At 32.1% G+C, this 13,770-nt stretch overlaps 3 protein-coding genes across 5 annotated transcripts in view; 1 reads left to right on the top strand and 2 right to left on the bottom strand.

Annotated features, from left to right (window-relative positions):
* Positions 1-1,029: 1,029 nt before the first annotated feature.
* On the bottom strand, positions 1,030-9,508 carry LOC138940620 (SIN3-HDAC complex-associated factor). 3 transcript variants are annotated; one of them, XM_070309684.1, is made up of 6 exons: positions 9,455-9,508; positions 3,455-3,557; positions 3,046-3,199; positions 2,527-2,695; positions 1,956-2,115; positions 1,030-1,738 (listed from the first exon to the last, which is right to left on the bottom strand). In XM_070309684.1, the coding sequence occupies exons 2-6, from the start codon at positions 3,526-3,528 to the stop codon at positions 1,312-1,314; spliced, it is 984 nt and encodes a 327-aa protein (XP_070165785.1). In that variant the 5' UTR covers positions 3,529-3,557; positions 9,455-9,508; the 3' UTR covers positions 1,030-1,311. The 3 variants fall into 3 exon arrangements, with proteins under 3 accessions (XP_070165785.1, XP_070165784.1, XP_070165786.1); XM_070309683.1 differs by lacking the exon at positions 9,455-9,508 and adding an exon at positions 4,130-5,381; XM_070309685.1 differs by lacking the exon at positions 9,455-9,508 and adding an exon at positions 4,130-5,381 and having other exon boundaries at positions 1,956-2,112.
* Positions 9,509-10,155: 647 nt separating this feature from the next.
* On the bottom strand, positions 10,156-12,236 carry LOC138940619 (BRISC and BRCA1-A complex member 2). The gene is made up of 5 exons (XM_070309681.1): positions 12,059-12,236; positions 11,685-11,776; positions 11,274-11,575; positions 10,742-11,119; positions 10,156-10,632 (listed from the first exon to the last, which is right to left on the bottom strand). Exons 2-5 carry the CDS (start codon positions 11,770-11,772, stop codon positions 10,261-10,263), a joined length of 1,140 nt encoding a protein of 379 aa, XP_070165782.1. The 5' UTR covers positions 11,773-11,776; positions 12,059-12,236; the 3' UTR covers positions 10,156-10,260.
* A 34-nt stretch (positions 12,237-12,270) lies between these two features.
* Mtpbeta (mitochondrial trifunctional protein beta subunit) overlaps positions 12,271-13,770 on the top strand; it is a 2,569-nt gene continuing 1,069 nt past the window's right edge. Inside the window, 1 exon segment of the mRNA XM_070309538.1 lies at positions 12,271-12,354. Within this exon segment, the coding sequence (XP_070165639.1) occupies positions 12,271-12,354 (84 nt within the window).

Raw genomic sequence — 13,770 nt, 5'->3', positions numbered from 1 at the left:
TAGAATTTCATAGACAAATATTAGTTTCATCATCTTTTATCAGGATTATTGGCTTCAGTTGTTTTAGCACACCTTGTGTACGTCTTTAAGCAGTGGCACTTGAGTGTAGAAAGGCAAGAGCGTAAACCACCAGTTCGAAACCACTGTTCGGTGTAAGAAATCTGAGCATCTCTTACTTTACAATATCATCACAGTACTTTGATGTGTGTTTATATTGCTATATCTTAAGACTTAAAGATTATTGGCTCGAGAAATGGCGGTTTACGTCAGTCCATTGCTAGAATTAACTTATTATTCTTAACACGATAAATTGCATCCAAATGGCATTTAAATCTTCAAAATGAAGATTAAAATCCTTTCAGAGCCATTTTGCTGCCCGGAAATAGTGCACTTAAATTAATTTAAGCTTAAATTTATCTGCATATACAGGGTGATCCATATGTACTATAACAAATTAATGACATCTCAAGATATGTTAATTTCAAAAAGATGTTTTAAGTAAAAAATTTTTGGATTTAAAAAAACAGAGAAAGTTTAATAGTTGAGACCACTTTTCACGTAAATAACACCACTTTCAAATATTAAATATTCATTTTCATCATCACTCTCTCTCTCTCTCTCTCTCTCTCTCTCTCTCTCTCTCTCTCTCTCTTAGCATTCTTTTACTATATATTCTTTTTTAATATTTTAAAATTACAAAATATCCCTTTAAAATCTTAAAAACATTTTTTATTTCATTCAAATATAAAAAAAAATATATTTATTCTTTTATTTTTTTATATAAAATATTAGTTTATATAAATTATTTTTAAATAAGAAAGCAAGTTTTTGCTTTATTATTTATTGAGCATTTTCGAATTAATAATGCTTAATAATAATAAGAAAAAAATAGTTTAAATGCTGAGTAAGGTCAAAAATCTTATATCTCATAAAGTTAAAATTCGAATATTCTCCACAGGGAAAAATCGTCTTCAAATTGAAATTCAAAGTTTAATTTAAGAATTTTGTAATCTAAAATAACTCCCCCCACCCTAGAAAAAAATTAATATTACAAGAGTCGAATGTCAAAAATTAGACTTACCTCAGAATTAAAAATTAAATTTTTATTCTATAAAGATAAAATTCTTTCTAAATTGAAAATCTTTCAAATTATAAGAATCTTCCAAATTGAGATTTCAGATGAAACTTGTCATTAAAAAATTATTTAATGATTTGTATGGATACTCCCTGTATATGTATATATTATGTACATATTTATGCGTATTTTTTCATAAGTAAAGGAATAAATTAACCTTCTACAAAGGACCGACATTAATTGGAGACCGACTGGAGTGACTGATTACCGACATTAATAGTTTGCAAGGATTTACAATTCGATAATTGTTCAAGTTGTATGGACCTTACGGGTTCTTCCATCTCTACATCTTCCTTGATCTGAACATTCTTCGCCATCTTGCTCTCGTACTGATTGGAGGACTCATCATAACCGGAATCAGATGACGAATCACTGAATGTCTTGGTACTTTGTTTGGAATTAGTTTCCGTATTTGCAGATGATGTAGATTCGACGCTATGAGCAGGACTAACAGATGCCGAACTGTGAATGGGACTGACAGATGCCAAGGAAGCAGTAAGCTGCCGTCCGGTAAAGCAGCTTATACAAGGTTTGAGAAAGGAAGGGTACATTATGACTTCGCCATTAGCACCTCTGAAGATGCTGCCGCAACAAATTACTTCCCTAGAAAAAAAAAAAAAATATATATATATATATAATAGGTATACTATAATCTCATTATTGGTATCTTTAAAGATACTCATTAAAGAAATTCATTAAAAATGGTAAAAAAATGCAAATGTATAAAAATATATATCTAGTATGAGAATATTTTTAGCATTTTTAAAATTCTTTGTTATAATAATCTACAAAATTCAATTAAATAATTTTGAAATGTTACCTTTTATAATATGATAAATCGATGAAATTAACATTGTCTTTTTCAATATCTTGATCTTCAGAAGTGAGACCCAATTGTTTTTCATTAGCATTAATATCGTCGTCGTCTGAAGCGCTTTCCGATCTGCTTGAAGTTTTGCTATCCGTTAATCTGTAATCTTCTGCAAAAAAAAAATATATATATATATATATATATATATATATATATATATATATATATATACACACACACACACACACACAAATATTAGCTTTTTACTGTATTTTATTAAGATAGGAAGTTTAGTATTTTATCATTGCTGAATCATATATATATATATATATATATATATATATATATATATATATATATAAATTGATAAAAAATTTAATATACATACTTTTTTTCTATATTTTAACTATATTTTATTAATATTTACTAGATTAATCAATTCTGATTAAAAAGAAATACTTATTATAAATCTTATATAGAACTATTATATAAAAATTTATATATAGAATTTTTTATATTAATATATAAATAAAACATATCTAAACAAAATCAAGTTTCTAATTAAAATTTTGTAACTAACCGGTTAAATCGTCGCTCATCGCCGGACTTTGTTCTCGATCTGCCTCTGTTTTTATGAAAATATGTTTCTTTTTGATAAGCTTGTCTGGTTTATCTTTAAGCATCCTTTTATTTTTTGCTTTGAATTTTGTCAACGACTTAATACCGGGACCGGCACGCGCATCCACAACCTGTACAAATAAATTTTCTTCCTTATTAAAAGTGATTTTAAAATTACAGGATCATGTTTTCAATTTTAGAAATAACTTTAATATTTTTAAATATTTTTTTATAGCAATGGAACATGTATAATATTAGCATGTAACATAATTTAAAAAAAATTAATGCATATTATGTGTGCATCCTTTTTTATTGTTAAGTATTATCAAAAATGTTTTTGATATATTTTGATTAATTAGTGTAATATATTTATTGAAAAATGATATATTCACATGTAATCTTGAATTTAATTTAATATTAAAATATTTATAGCATAATGATTTGTCAAAATATTGAATATAAAGAGAAGAGAGATACGAACATGTTTCCAATTACGATTACTTCCTGGAGGTAGCTTCTTGAATCTCTTAACTAGAAGCACACATGCATTACATATTTCACCACTACGCCTCTCCTCAAGTTGAAAACATGGCATGAAGTCGTCCTCATACTTTTTACTGTCTGTAAATCTCGAACTGTAACAGGATTTATAAGAATTTATAAAATATATGTCATGATACTAACTCTGAATAAATAATACCTATATTATAAATTATATAACATTTTCTGAACAACATTAATATAATAATATACTAAAATAAACATTAATATTTAATGTACATATAATTAAACAGCAATTTATTACAAGTTTGCTATCATTATCATTTAATATACAGATATAAACATATACATATATACACAGAGATATGACTTTAGCAAAGTTTCTTTACCTGCTAGATTTCGCTTTACAAATGCAGCAGCCTGTACTAGATCGGTACACCTTTGGTTTGTGAAAACTGAACATCCTGTCTGTTATATGAATCACTATCGTTTCTGTAATTTAAACAATATACATATAAATATATTACATTTAGAATAACATAAACAATTAAATTTTATTTCAACAAAATTTCCAAGCTTTTTTTTTACTAACTTTATCATATTAAAAGTTAAAATATTATTTATAAAAATGCAATTTGTTGTTTAAATTTTGTTCACGCAGTACAAATATTCCAAAAATTAAAATATAAAATTGTTATCAAAGTAGAAAATTGTTAGAAATAAAAATATACATACGCAGAATAACAACGGAAATTAAGATTTGATTTGAATGTAAAATAATTTTTAAGAGTATACTGTCTTGTGTGAATTTCATATGGTATACATGTACATCAAAGATATTTTCATTTGTATAATAACAAAAACTTAATTGATAAGAGATATATGCGTGAAAAAAATATTAAAATTTAAGCAATTTATGCAAAATTTTATAAAAATCCAAGTTTCTTATAAATATAAAATAATTTATAAGTAGACCTTGTGCAAATTTTACATAGTACAAAAATAAACGTTGTTTAATTTGCACAATATGTTAAATTAAGATTGATATTTGAAGTTACACATGCCTGAAGTTCACGAAGTAATGAAAATGTAGAATTGCCCAAAAAATATGGTCGTAGTAATAAATAGGAAAATAACATTAGGTCTGTGTAAAATTTATCATGATAATCACTAATTTCATTGAGCGCATTTACAATTAGCTTCATGTTTCGTCGAAGAAACGCAAAAAAGTCGAGATTCGAATTCCTCAAAATTGATGGAGGTAACACTGCCACAATGTCGACGTAAAATACGTTGCCCAAATGTATCAAAAGTGACGCCGGACACGGTCACGTGTTCTCTTTACTCCAAAATAAGGATATCTGTTTCTTTCGAGCCGACAGTGACACACTTCTCTTCACTTCTTTAATTGTTCTTTTAATTGTTCAAAATTAATACTAATTATAATGTCAGAACTTTTGCTAAATATGGAGGGCTCTTTTGCCAAGTATAAAAATGACGCCGTTTTAATTTGATCACTTATTCTTCCAAAATGGAGATTGTATGTCCCCTTGAGATATAAGCAGCACACTCCTTCACGATTTTTTTTTTTTTTTTTTTTTTTTTTTGGTAAGAATTAACGCTCGTTTTAATACGAAAAACGAAAATCACATTGGTAAATATTTTTGTTTTTAGAAATAACGCCGATTCTCCACTCAGCCACTTGTTCTTCCAAAATGGAAGAGAAAATCTGTCGTCTCTTGTTGCTGTAATAAAGCAGCACTTATTCACTTTTTTAACACTCGCCTCTTCTTTTCAACTTATTTAAGATGGCAATAATCGGGGAGACTTGTATTTAATATATAATCAATAATATTTTTAGATAAACAGACACTTGTTTACAACTATATCGATACTCTTGGCAATCGTAACGCTCATACGACGTGCAAGAAGCGTGGCTATGCTATGCGCGGCACACCGGGTAGCGTCACCATGCGATGCGCGCATGCGCATCTTTCGTTCCCTCTCCGTTCGTCATATTTGCGCAAACTCTCCCATCTACCGTTCCCCATCTTTCTCACTTTGTAATCTTTGACTATATAATTGCAAGCGCTGTATTTTACGCATTATCTTCCCCTCGCGGCTAAGAGTCTTGCCTTGAGAGGGTCTTGATTTTCCCTCGACCGATTCCACATTATTAGTAACATCTCGGTTAAACTTCACTCAAATTCTCTCTCTTCCTCCTCTTCTTTCTATCCTGTCGCTTATCATTTCGTACGAGTCAAACTTCATTCTGTGCAAGTCATGACTTAAAGTTCCTTCAATTTGACAGAACGATGTTATCTTATCTGTTAAACTTTACTCTACGCAGTTTCCATACCGTGAAGTTTGACCATCGATCTGAAAGGACAAAACAATTTTACCTGCTCGCATACTTGTAAATATCAATTTATTTAATGTAATTTCATTCTTTTAGATTCGATTAATATTCATAAACGTTTCATTCGAAAATCCACATTTACGACGTTTCGTCGGCTGTCACTTTTCTATCCCTTCCAAACTAAAACACTTTCGATATCATAAAAAAAAAAAAAAAAAAAAAGAGCGATCGAAAGCTGTGTGATAACGCAGAAATGTCTGTTAATCGCATTTAGCGATTTATACGAAGTAATTTGAACATTTTCATTCGTTTATTGTGCATATATTATCGCCATGCGGTTTGCCGAGCTCTCACGAGATCTTGTTCACCGAATTTTAAAAGCGGGTCAGCGACGTCACGATCAAACCAATCAGCCAATAGGCAAAGAGGCCGAGCGGGAGGGTGTGACCGAATTCGTGATCTTGATTGGCCGACAGCGAGATCGAGAGAGATGTTGATATAAGCTCTCAACAAACTCGTTCTCCTTCGGAATCGACTATATGCACACGTGCACTCGTTCACGTATCCATCGTTCGCAAACGAAACACTTTCGAATGACAAGGTTAGAGTATCGACAAGTACACCCGCAAATGGAAGATTCGCTTCCATCGTTATCGTTTTAAATCTGGAACGCATCTTATATTTTTTCCTCCAATGTCAGATCTAAAAAGATTTCAGGATTTCAGGATGTCAAGAATATCCAAAGTTTATAAAAATCTATTAATATTACATATCATTTTCGATATATAATATTTCTAGTTCTTTCTCACAAAATTATTTTCCAGCCTCCAAAATATGTGTGGACCATCACCGTTGAAAAGGATATATAGCCGATTGTCCGTACAAATAATATTATTTTTATACAGATTCTTTGGATTTTATCATCTAATTTAATCCGATTTTGGAATGAAAAAATGCGCGACATTTGGGAGTTTTGTTTACCGCTAATATATTTTCGATCGTTAATCGAGGTTGACCGATCTTTCGAAGGCCATTGTTGATAGCGGTGCAACAAACGATTGCATGTATCTCATTGTAAGATAAGACACTATGTGATATAAAATTGTTAATTGATTGAGCTACCAATTAATTATTTATTTACGTACGGGCAAATCTTTATTTTCATTTTTCGCGAGATCCATATTTTTATGTGTATTTAATGTTATATATAATTATATATATCTTTAATTTTTATTAGATTATATATTAAATATAATTAGAAATTATATTAGGTGTACAACTTTGCTTCCGCCGTTTTCCTATAGATGACTTTAGCGATAAGTAGTGGTCGAAATAAATAGATCATAGACGTCATGCAATAAACTTGGGCATCTGTCAACATAACCCCATAGAAACATTGGTAGATTTGTGTCTGCATCATAAAGTTATTCTCGATTGAAAATGTCAGTTTACGAGCAAAATTCTCGTCGTTTGCGGGAGGTTTTAATTTTCTGCTTCAATATGAAGAAATCTGCGGCTGAGGCTCATCGAATGCTCTCAAATACTTATGGCGAAGCCGCTATTAGCGAAAGAACGTGTCGTAAGTGGTTTCAACGTTTCAAGAACGGTGATTTTCACGTCGAAGACCGGCATAGCGGTGCAAGAGAGAAGGTTTTCGAAGATGCAGAATTGGAGGCATTACTTAATGAAGACTCGAGTCAAAGTCAAAATGAATTGGCACGATCATTGGGAGTGGACAATACTTTGAATCATAAATGTATAACCAGTTTTTTTTACAATAAAGCCTCGAATTTCGGAAAAAAAACGGCGGAAGCAAAGTTGTACACCTAATATATTAATTTTTTTTAAACTACAGTTTATTATATATTTGTTTATAATTATTTCTATATTATTAACATTTCGAATATCGACTTTTCTTGCGAATTTCCGAGTTTATAGTCTTCGTTAAACGAGAAATTTTGTTAGAAGAAAATATGAATAGGCGTATAAAAAAAAAAAAAAGCGTTATTTTGAGAACGTGCCGCGCCTCACATAATAATCCGCACGTTGCACTCTGTTTTGTGCTTTGTGCTATTTTTAGCTGATCCATGTTTTGTCGACACGGCATCGCTGTTTTCTACATTGCGCATTTTATTTCTTCTCTCTCTCTCTCTCGTTCGCTTTTATCGGTTTTCATAAAATATCAATAATTATACGGCATTTTCGAAATTCGAAAAATTAGAAAAGAAAATAGAAAGAAGAAAGAATGATACTGCTCTGTTCCAAAAGGAATAGATGTCTAAAAAGAAAGGAAAAAAAAAAAATCTCGTCAATTGAATTATAAAACAAACATTTTTCTTCGCGTTCTGATGTATTTCGATGCTTATTAAAGTTATTACAGATAAACAAGCAATAAGAATCTATAACAGATCATGTATACTGAACAATATATTTATCTTGATTAAAAATTAAGGTAAATGTAAAAATATATAATTTTCAATATCTCTAAAAAAAATTAACGCTGTGCTTTTTAATCAACGTTTCCTACCAAAATCGATATATCTTTCTCTCTCACACTGTGTCTCTCATATACACCGATTCTTTAAAATTAATTTTTTTCGATAACCGACAGAGATTTAGTTCTATTTTGAAAAGAAATTAATGTCCAATGTGTTGCGATTGCGCATGCGCATTCGAGAAAAATGCTAATGCGCTTTCCCCTCATTGCACGCAGTTGACGATGAACGACAAGAGAAGGGAGTCGAAGGGGGGTCGCGCGAAAGGACGTGTACGAGCGTGGCCGCGACATGGCGCGTGGCAGACGCCATCGTGGTGCCCCCCCCCCCCTCTCTCGCTCTCCCCATCTATATATACATACTCATATAATCAACAATATATTAAACTGACAGAATACATCAACATCGTCTTTATCGCGAAAATATTAATCGTCGCGCGATTCTTTCGAATCGTTCATCTTAGATTAGAGTTTTTTTTAAATTAAACTCATACGGGATAGAGGGAGATTAGATTATTTTTAAATACAGACTGCTCTCGACGAACGTAAATTAAAGATAAACTGCAATAATAATAAAATTCCTCGGGAAACATATGTTAGCAATGGAAATTTATACGCGTAAATGATAATTAAAAAAAAAAAAAAAATCTCAAACAGCGAATTGTTAAAATAAAAACTTAAATTCTTAACTGTTAATTTTAAACCGTCCGTGTAGCTAGAGATAGATAGATAGGTAGGTAGGTAGGTTAGAGTTAGTGGTTAGGTTAGGTTAGATTACGGTTGACAATTCAGACGCGATGAGAAGTCTGTTCTTTTTAGCTGCGCTACAGGTATTGCGCTATCCATTAAATAGCAAATAAAATAAATATATACAACTGTTGAGCGTTATTTTTTTCCGAAATTTCGAAGGTGAGAGAATACAGGAAATTTATAGAAAGATAAAAAAACACACGGTCGAAACGCGAACAAACCTGAGATCACCGTGGCTCGAACCAACCGTATGACAACGGCGGCGGCATGCGCCATGACAGATGATACCTGCGACGCTTACGCGCGGTACATATGACACAACCGTACACATAACGCGCTATTTGTATGTTACAAGTATGAAAAATCGCGCGCGCATCCAAGTACGAGATGCATGTACGCTCGAGTATCAACGAGGGCGACGACGCCGTGCGTAAAAAATCTATAAAGCTGTTCGCGCGAATCGACGAGAGAAACCCGCGCCATAACCATAATACAAGACAAGGAGATCGCGTTCGCGACGAATTTTTCCTTGACAGAAAGGGAGCCGTGCGCGACATCGACGTCAACGTCGTCGTCGTCGTCGCGCGATCCAGCGATGACGACGGCGACGCGGTCGCGGGAAATCGCGATGCGACAGATCGGTAATCGCCGAACATATTTGACAGTCGCGCGGCTCGTATCGGCATGTGACACTCTTGCGCTTGGCGACAATCTCGCGCGACACGTTACCGCGGCCGCGCTTACGCCGCAATCCCGTGGACTTTTTCTCAATAAAACGACGCTTACCTCAAGACTCGTGAGACAGGTGACGGCGACCGGACACTTTTGAGACGAGCCTGTTTTGCGCACGCTCTTCGCGCTGCGGCGCACGTATGCAGTGTTGCCACACGCATTCCGGACATCGGGTAAGGATCTATAGAGAATTATGCTAGGGAATAACATGCGTCCCCCACTCGATTGCTAATCGGTTTCCGGATAGAAAAGCGAGCGATTGGTTCCGGCGTGGATTCTTGCGCATACGAGGCGACTTGTCGCATGTGCGCGAGTCCTGAGAAAGATTCGATTTCATTGCGAAATCTTGTTCGCAATGAAATCGCATGGAAATTTTATATTTGCAAAATGTGTTTCTTATGTGGTATATATATATAAAAGAAACTTATGTTGTATAATAGTAAAGTAATTAAAAAAAATATATAGTTTTGCAGCTTGTCTCTTGATTAAAAATCGTAATAAATTGATATTTAGACATGATAAAATTAATATTTGACTCTGAAAATCTTCAGAAATGGAATATGTTAATGACGCTATTTAACTTTCGATTTTATTCGGCTAATAAAATGCTTGGAATATATATCGTTTATATATTCATAACACAATGGAAAATTAGATTATACTTGTAGGCACTTATAGTTGTACTCTGGTTAACAAACCAAGAAAAAAAGATATATTGAAAAAATACAGATCTAATTAAAAACAAATAATAAAATTGCACCTTTGTTTATTGTGTCGAAATTAATTAATTTTATTTCACGATATCAACTCTATTAATATATACATTATGTATAATAAAATATATTTTTTAGAATAAATTATTAAAAACGATTTTTCATAGAATTTGCCTGAAATCTTTTAACTGCATTTTCCAATATATATGTCAACAGTTTATCAACCATCGTTAGTATCTGCCATCTAGGACTGTATGGTGTATCATCTAACACTTCTTTGTATAAAGTACCTTGCGATGTCATGTGATATATTGATTGCAATGTAACTTGTGGCTTCTCTTTTGGAAATATTGATGGGAGATGAAAATGTATAAGAAAATGAAAATCTCGATACTCCATCAGCATACTAATCCTATTAAATTCTATAGCATCATATTCCAGTATACTACCACGCTGTGATACAATTAGAGCTGTAATAAAGTTTCTCCTGCTTTCAAAACTTTGAACTACGTTGTTTATCTACAATAAAAGATATATATAAATATTTTTTCGTAAATTGTGTCTTTTACAATATATATATATATATATATATATATATATATATATATATATATATAAAATTTTGTACCTTCTCTTGTATAAACTTCTTCACTTCGGGAACATAATCCATAAGATATTTGTTAGGTGGAAATGGTGGAATATGCAAAGATTCGGGTCCACCAAAAATATCTTCCAAGGTCTTAGATAGATAAAGTTGTGGTAAAATACGATTCCAATCCGGACCACAAAATGCGATAATAAGCATAGCTTCATCATTTTGTGATTTGTTAATACGCGGAGGTAATTGAGAATAATCCATAACTATGCGAATTAAAAATTTTGCTTCTGTAGGCTTTGTTCCTAATGGTAACATCATCACTTCTATATCTTCTGTAAATATCTCTGTTTCATTAACAAGCGTGCTGTATTCAAATTGCAAACGAACTTGCTTTACAAGTAAATGTAGCTGAAAATAAAAAAAAAAATTAGTTCAGGTATTAAATATCAATTTCTTATAACATCTAAAGAATATATATTGAATTTTTTTGGTATCTTGAAGATACATATATAATAATCTCGTAGATCAATAAAAGCTATATAATGACAATTATTGTGCTTACCTGATGTTCTTTGTAATACAATAATAATTCGTTTAGCACATTGAGTAGTGCATCAGTATCATTAGGATTCCATTTAGCAAGACTAGGTATCCTAGTAGACAAGATATCAATGTCTGGGTCTGCTAAAAAATTTTGATCGTTGAATATAAAGTCTGGTCCCATCTCAGGATATTGTGAATCAAATAATACATTCCAGACAAGATGCTCTCCAGCATAGGGGATTGATAACTTGAAGCAATCATTTTTGCTTTTATTACAACTTGATGATGCCGAATCCAATTTTATCAGACCATAACATACTCCTTGAGAACATATAATATACAATCACGATGAAAAAACTAGACTTAATTATTGAGAAAAAAACTAGATTTAATTATATAAAATTAAAAGACATAATAAAAATTAATTTACCAAGTCTTTTGGTTTGCAAAACACGCTTCAAAAGTGGTTCTATATAGGAATCTATAGTGTTTAAGAGAGGATGTTGTTGATTTAGCATCTTACTGCAAAAATGAAAAAAATTATAATTGCATAATCTAGATGATTCAATGTTTCAATATATTTTGGACTGTTTTTAGACCAGGCTCTTAGTTTTTATCTCGAATGGTGTATATAATTAAATCGATTTTCGTAACATTCCTTTTTATACAATACTATTAAACTTATCATTATTTCTGCAAATCAGCAATTATTAAGAAATAATTAAAAGCGCGAAATATATTACATCCCGATCCTAATAGGATATTTATACATTTTATAATCACGTAATTATTAAATGAATATACTTCGCTTTAGACGATGTTGTCACCAATGTCGACTGCTTTTAGATATTAGTTAAATTAGTTAATTATAATATACATTAGTCAGTTTATTTTTCTTTCGCTTCGTATTATTGCTATGAATATAAGCAGAAAGGAGAAGAAACATTCCCTGAAATATTAGTTATAACCATAAAGTTTATAAATTCAAGAAGGGTAGTCAGATCAGTTCCTATTCGATGGCCAATAAAATTTTACTAAGGGCTTCTGCACACAGGACGCGTCAACATTACGCGTGGCAAGAGCAGACAAGAGGCGACACGGTAGCCAATGGCCTAGTTTACACCAATATATTTTAATATATAGTATACATATTATATATATTAAGAGGATGCCGGAGCGACGGCCGAACTCCGACGGGTTAGCGCCCTCATCTAAGCGTAACTAAAATTATCGATAATACCGACCGAAATTATCGATAGTATCAATAATTTTAGTTCCGCTGTTACCGATAATATTTCTGCATGTTTTATGCATATTTGAAAGAGAATTGTGTTCAATATGATGAAATCGGACAACATCGTGTATTTCTACTGCTCTATTGCCTCGCACGCATATCTAAGCGTATCTAAGCGTATAGATAACAGTATAACATAGACACGTGTCTGCCTTTATTGCATATTTGAACACAATTGCACACACTACTTATATGGGCTTATATATATATATATATATATATATATATATATATATATATATATATATGCGTGTGTGTGCCTTTCCATATATCTTTCCAAGAGGAATAATATTTGGCCATGTGTGTGTGTGTGTGTGTGTGTGCATGTATTGTTATATATATATGTGTGTGCCTTTTATATATATATATATATATATATATATATATATATATATATATACATACATACATACATACATACATACATACAATGGCACAATACATATATATGTATTATAATATATAATAACGGTTATATTGCTAATCTTACATAACTATTAAATCGCATCCGATTCAAAATATTGTAAAGCAAGCAGCACACGTAAATTGCCTCTGGAATACTTTTTACAATAACCAGCACACGTAAATCGCCTCTGGAATATTTTTTACAATAACCAGCACACGTAAATCGCCTCTGGGATATTTTTTACAATAACCAGCACACGCAAATCGCCTCTGGGATACATTTTACAATAACCAGCACACGTAAATCGCCTCTGGGATATTTTTTACAATACCCAGCACACGTAAATCGCCTCTGGGATATTTTTTACAATAACCAGCACACGCAAATCGCCTCTGGGATACATTTTACAATAACCAGCACACGTAAATCGCCTCTGGGATATATTTTTAACCAGAACGCTCATGCAAACCGCATCTGGTATGAAATATTTACAACCAATTCACGAAAAGATCGCTTCTGGGATCAAATATTTCAACAATATTTAGAGCGCACATGCAAACCGCATCTAGTATGAAATATTTACAACCAGTTCACGAAAAGATCGCTTCTGGGATCAAATATTTCGGCAATATTTAGAGCGCACATGCAAACCGCATCTGGTATGAAATATTTACAACCAGTTCACGAAAAGATCGCTTCTGGGATCAAATATTTCGGCAATATTTAGAGCGCACATGCAAACCGCATCTGGTATGAAATATTTACAACCAGTTCACGAAAAGATCGCTTCTGGGATCAAATATTTCGGCAATATTT

Source organism: Polyergus mexicanus, unplaced genomic scaffold (genome assembly GCF_030449975.1).
Source record: "Polyergus mexicanus isolate NDT 795.1 unplaced genomic scaffold, iyPolMexi1.0 SCAF_17, whole genome shotgun sequence".
NCBI classification, from domain to species: Eukaryota; Metazoa; Arthropoda; class Insecta; order Hymenoptera; family Formicidae; genus Polyergus; species Polyergus mexicanus.
Note: the sequence above shows the minus strand (reverse complement) of the source record. Positions and strands in the feature narration are given on the sequence as shown.

What these genes read in the sequence shown, in the direction of transcription:
- LOC138940620 (XM_070309684.1), bottom strand. Translation starts at nt 3,528, where the DNA reads ATGTTCAGTTTTCACAAACCAAAGGTGTACCGATCTAGTACAGGCTGC. An exon ending in GTAATCGTAATTGGAAACAT is followed by an intron (nt 2,696 to 3,045) that starts GTTCGTATCTCT and finishes TTATTTGTACAG; the next exon opens with GTTGTGGATGCGCGTGCCGG. An exon ending in GATTTATCATATTATAAAAG is followed by an intron (nt 1,739 to 1,955) that starts GTAACATTTCAA and finishes TTTTTTTTCTAG; the next exon opens with GGAAGTAATTTGTTGCGGCA.
- LOC138940619 (XM_070309681.1), bottom strand. Translation starts at nt 11,772, where the DNA reads ATGCTAAATCAACAACATCCTCTCTTAAACACTATAGATTCCTATATA. An exon ending in TTTGCAAACCAAAAGACTTG is followed by an intron (nt 11,576 to 11,684) that starts GTAAATTAATTT and finishes TATGTTCTCAAG; the next exon opens with GAGTATGTTATGGTCTGATA. An exon ending in TGTATTACAAAGAACATCAG is followed by an intron (nt 11,120 to 11,273) that starts GTAAGCACAATA and finishes TTTTATTTTCAG; the next exon opens with CTACATTTACTTGTAAAGCA.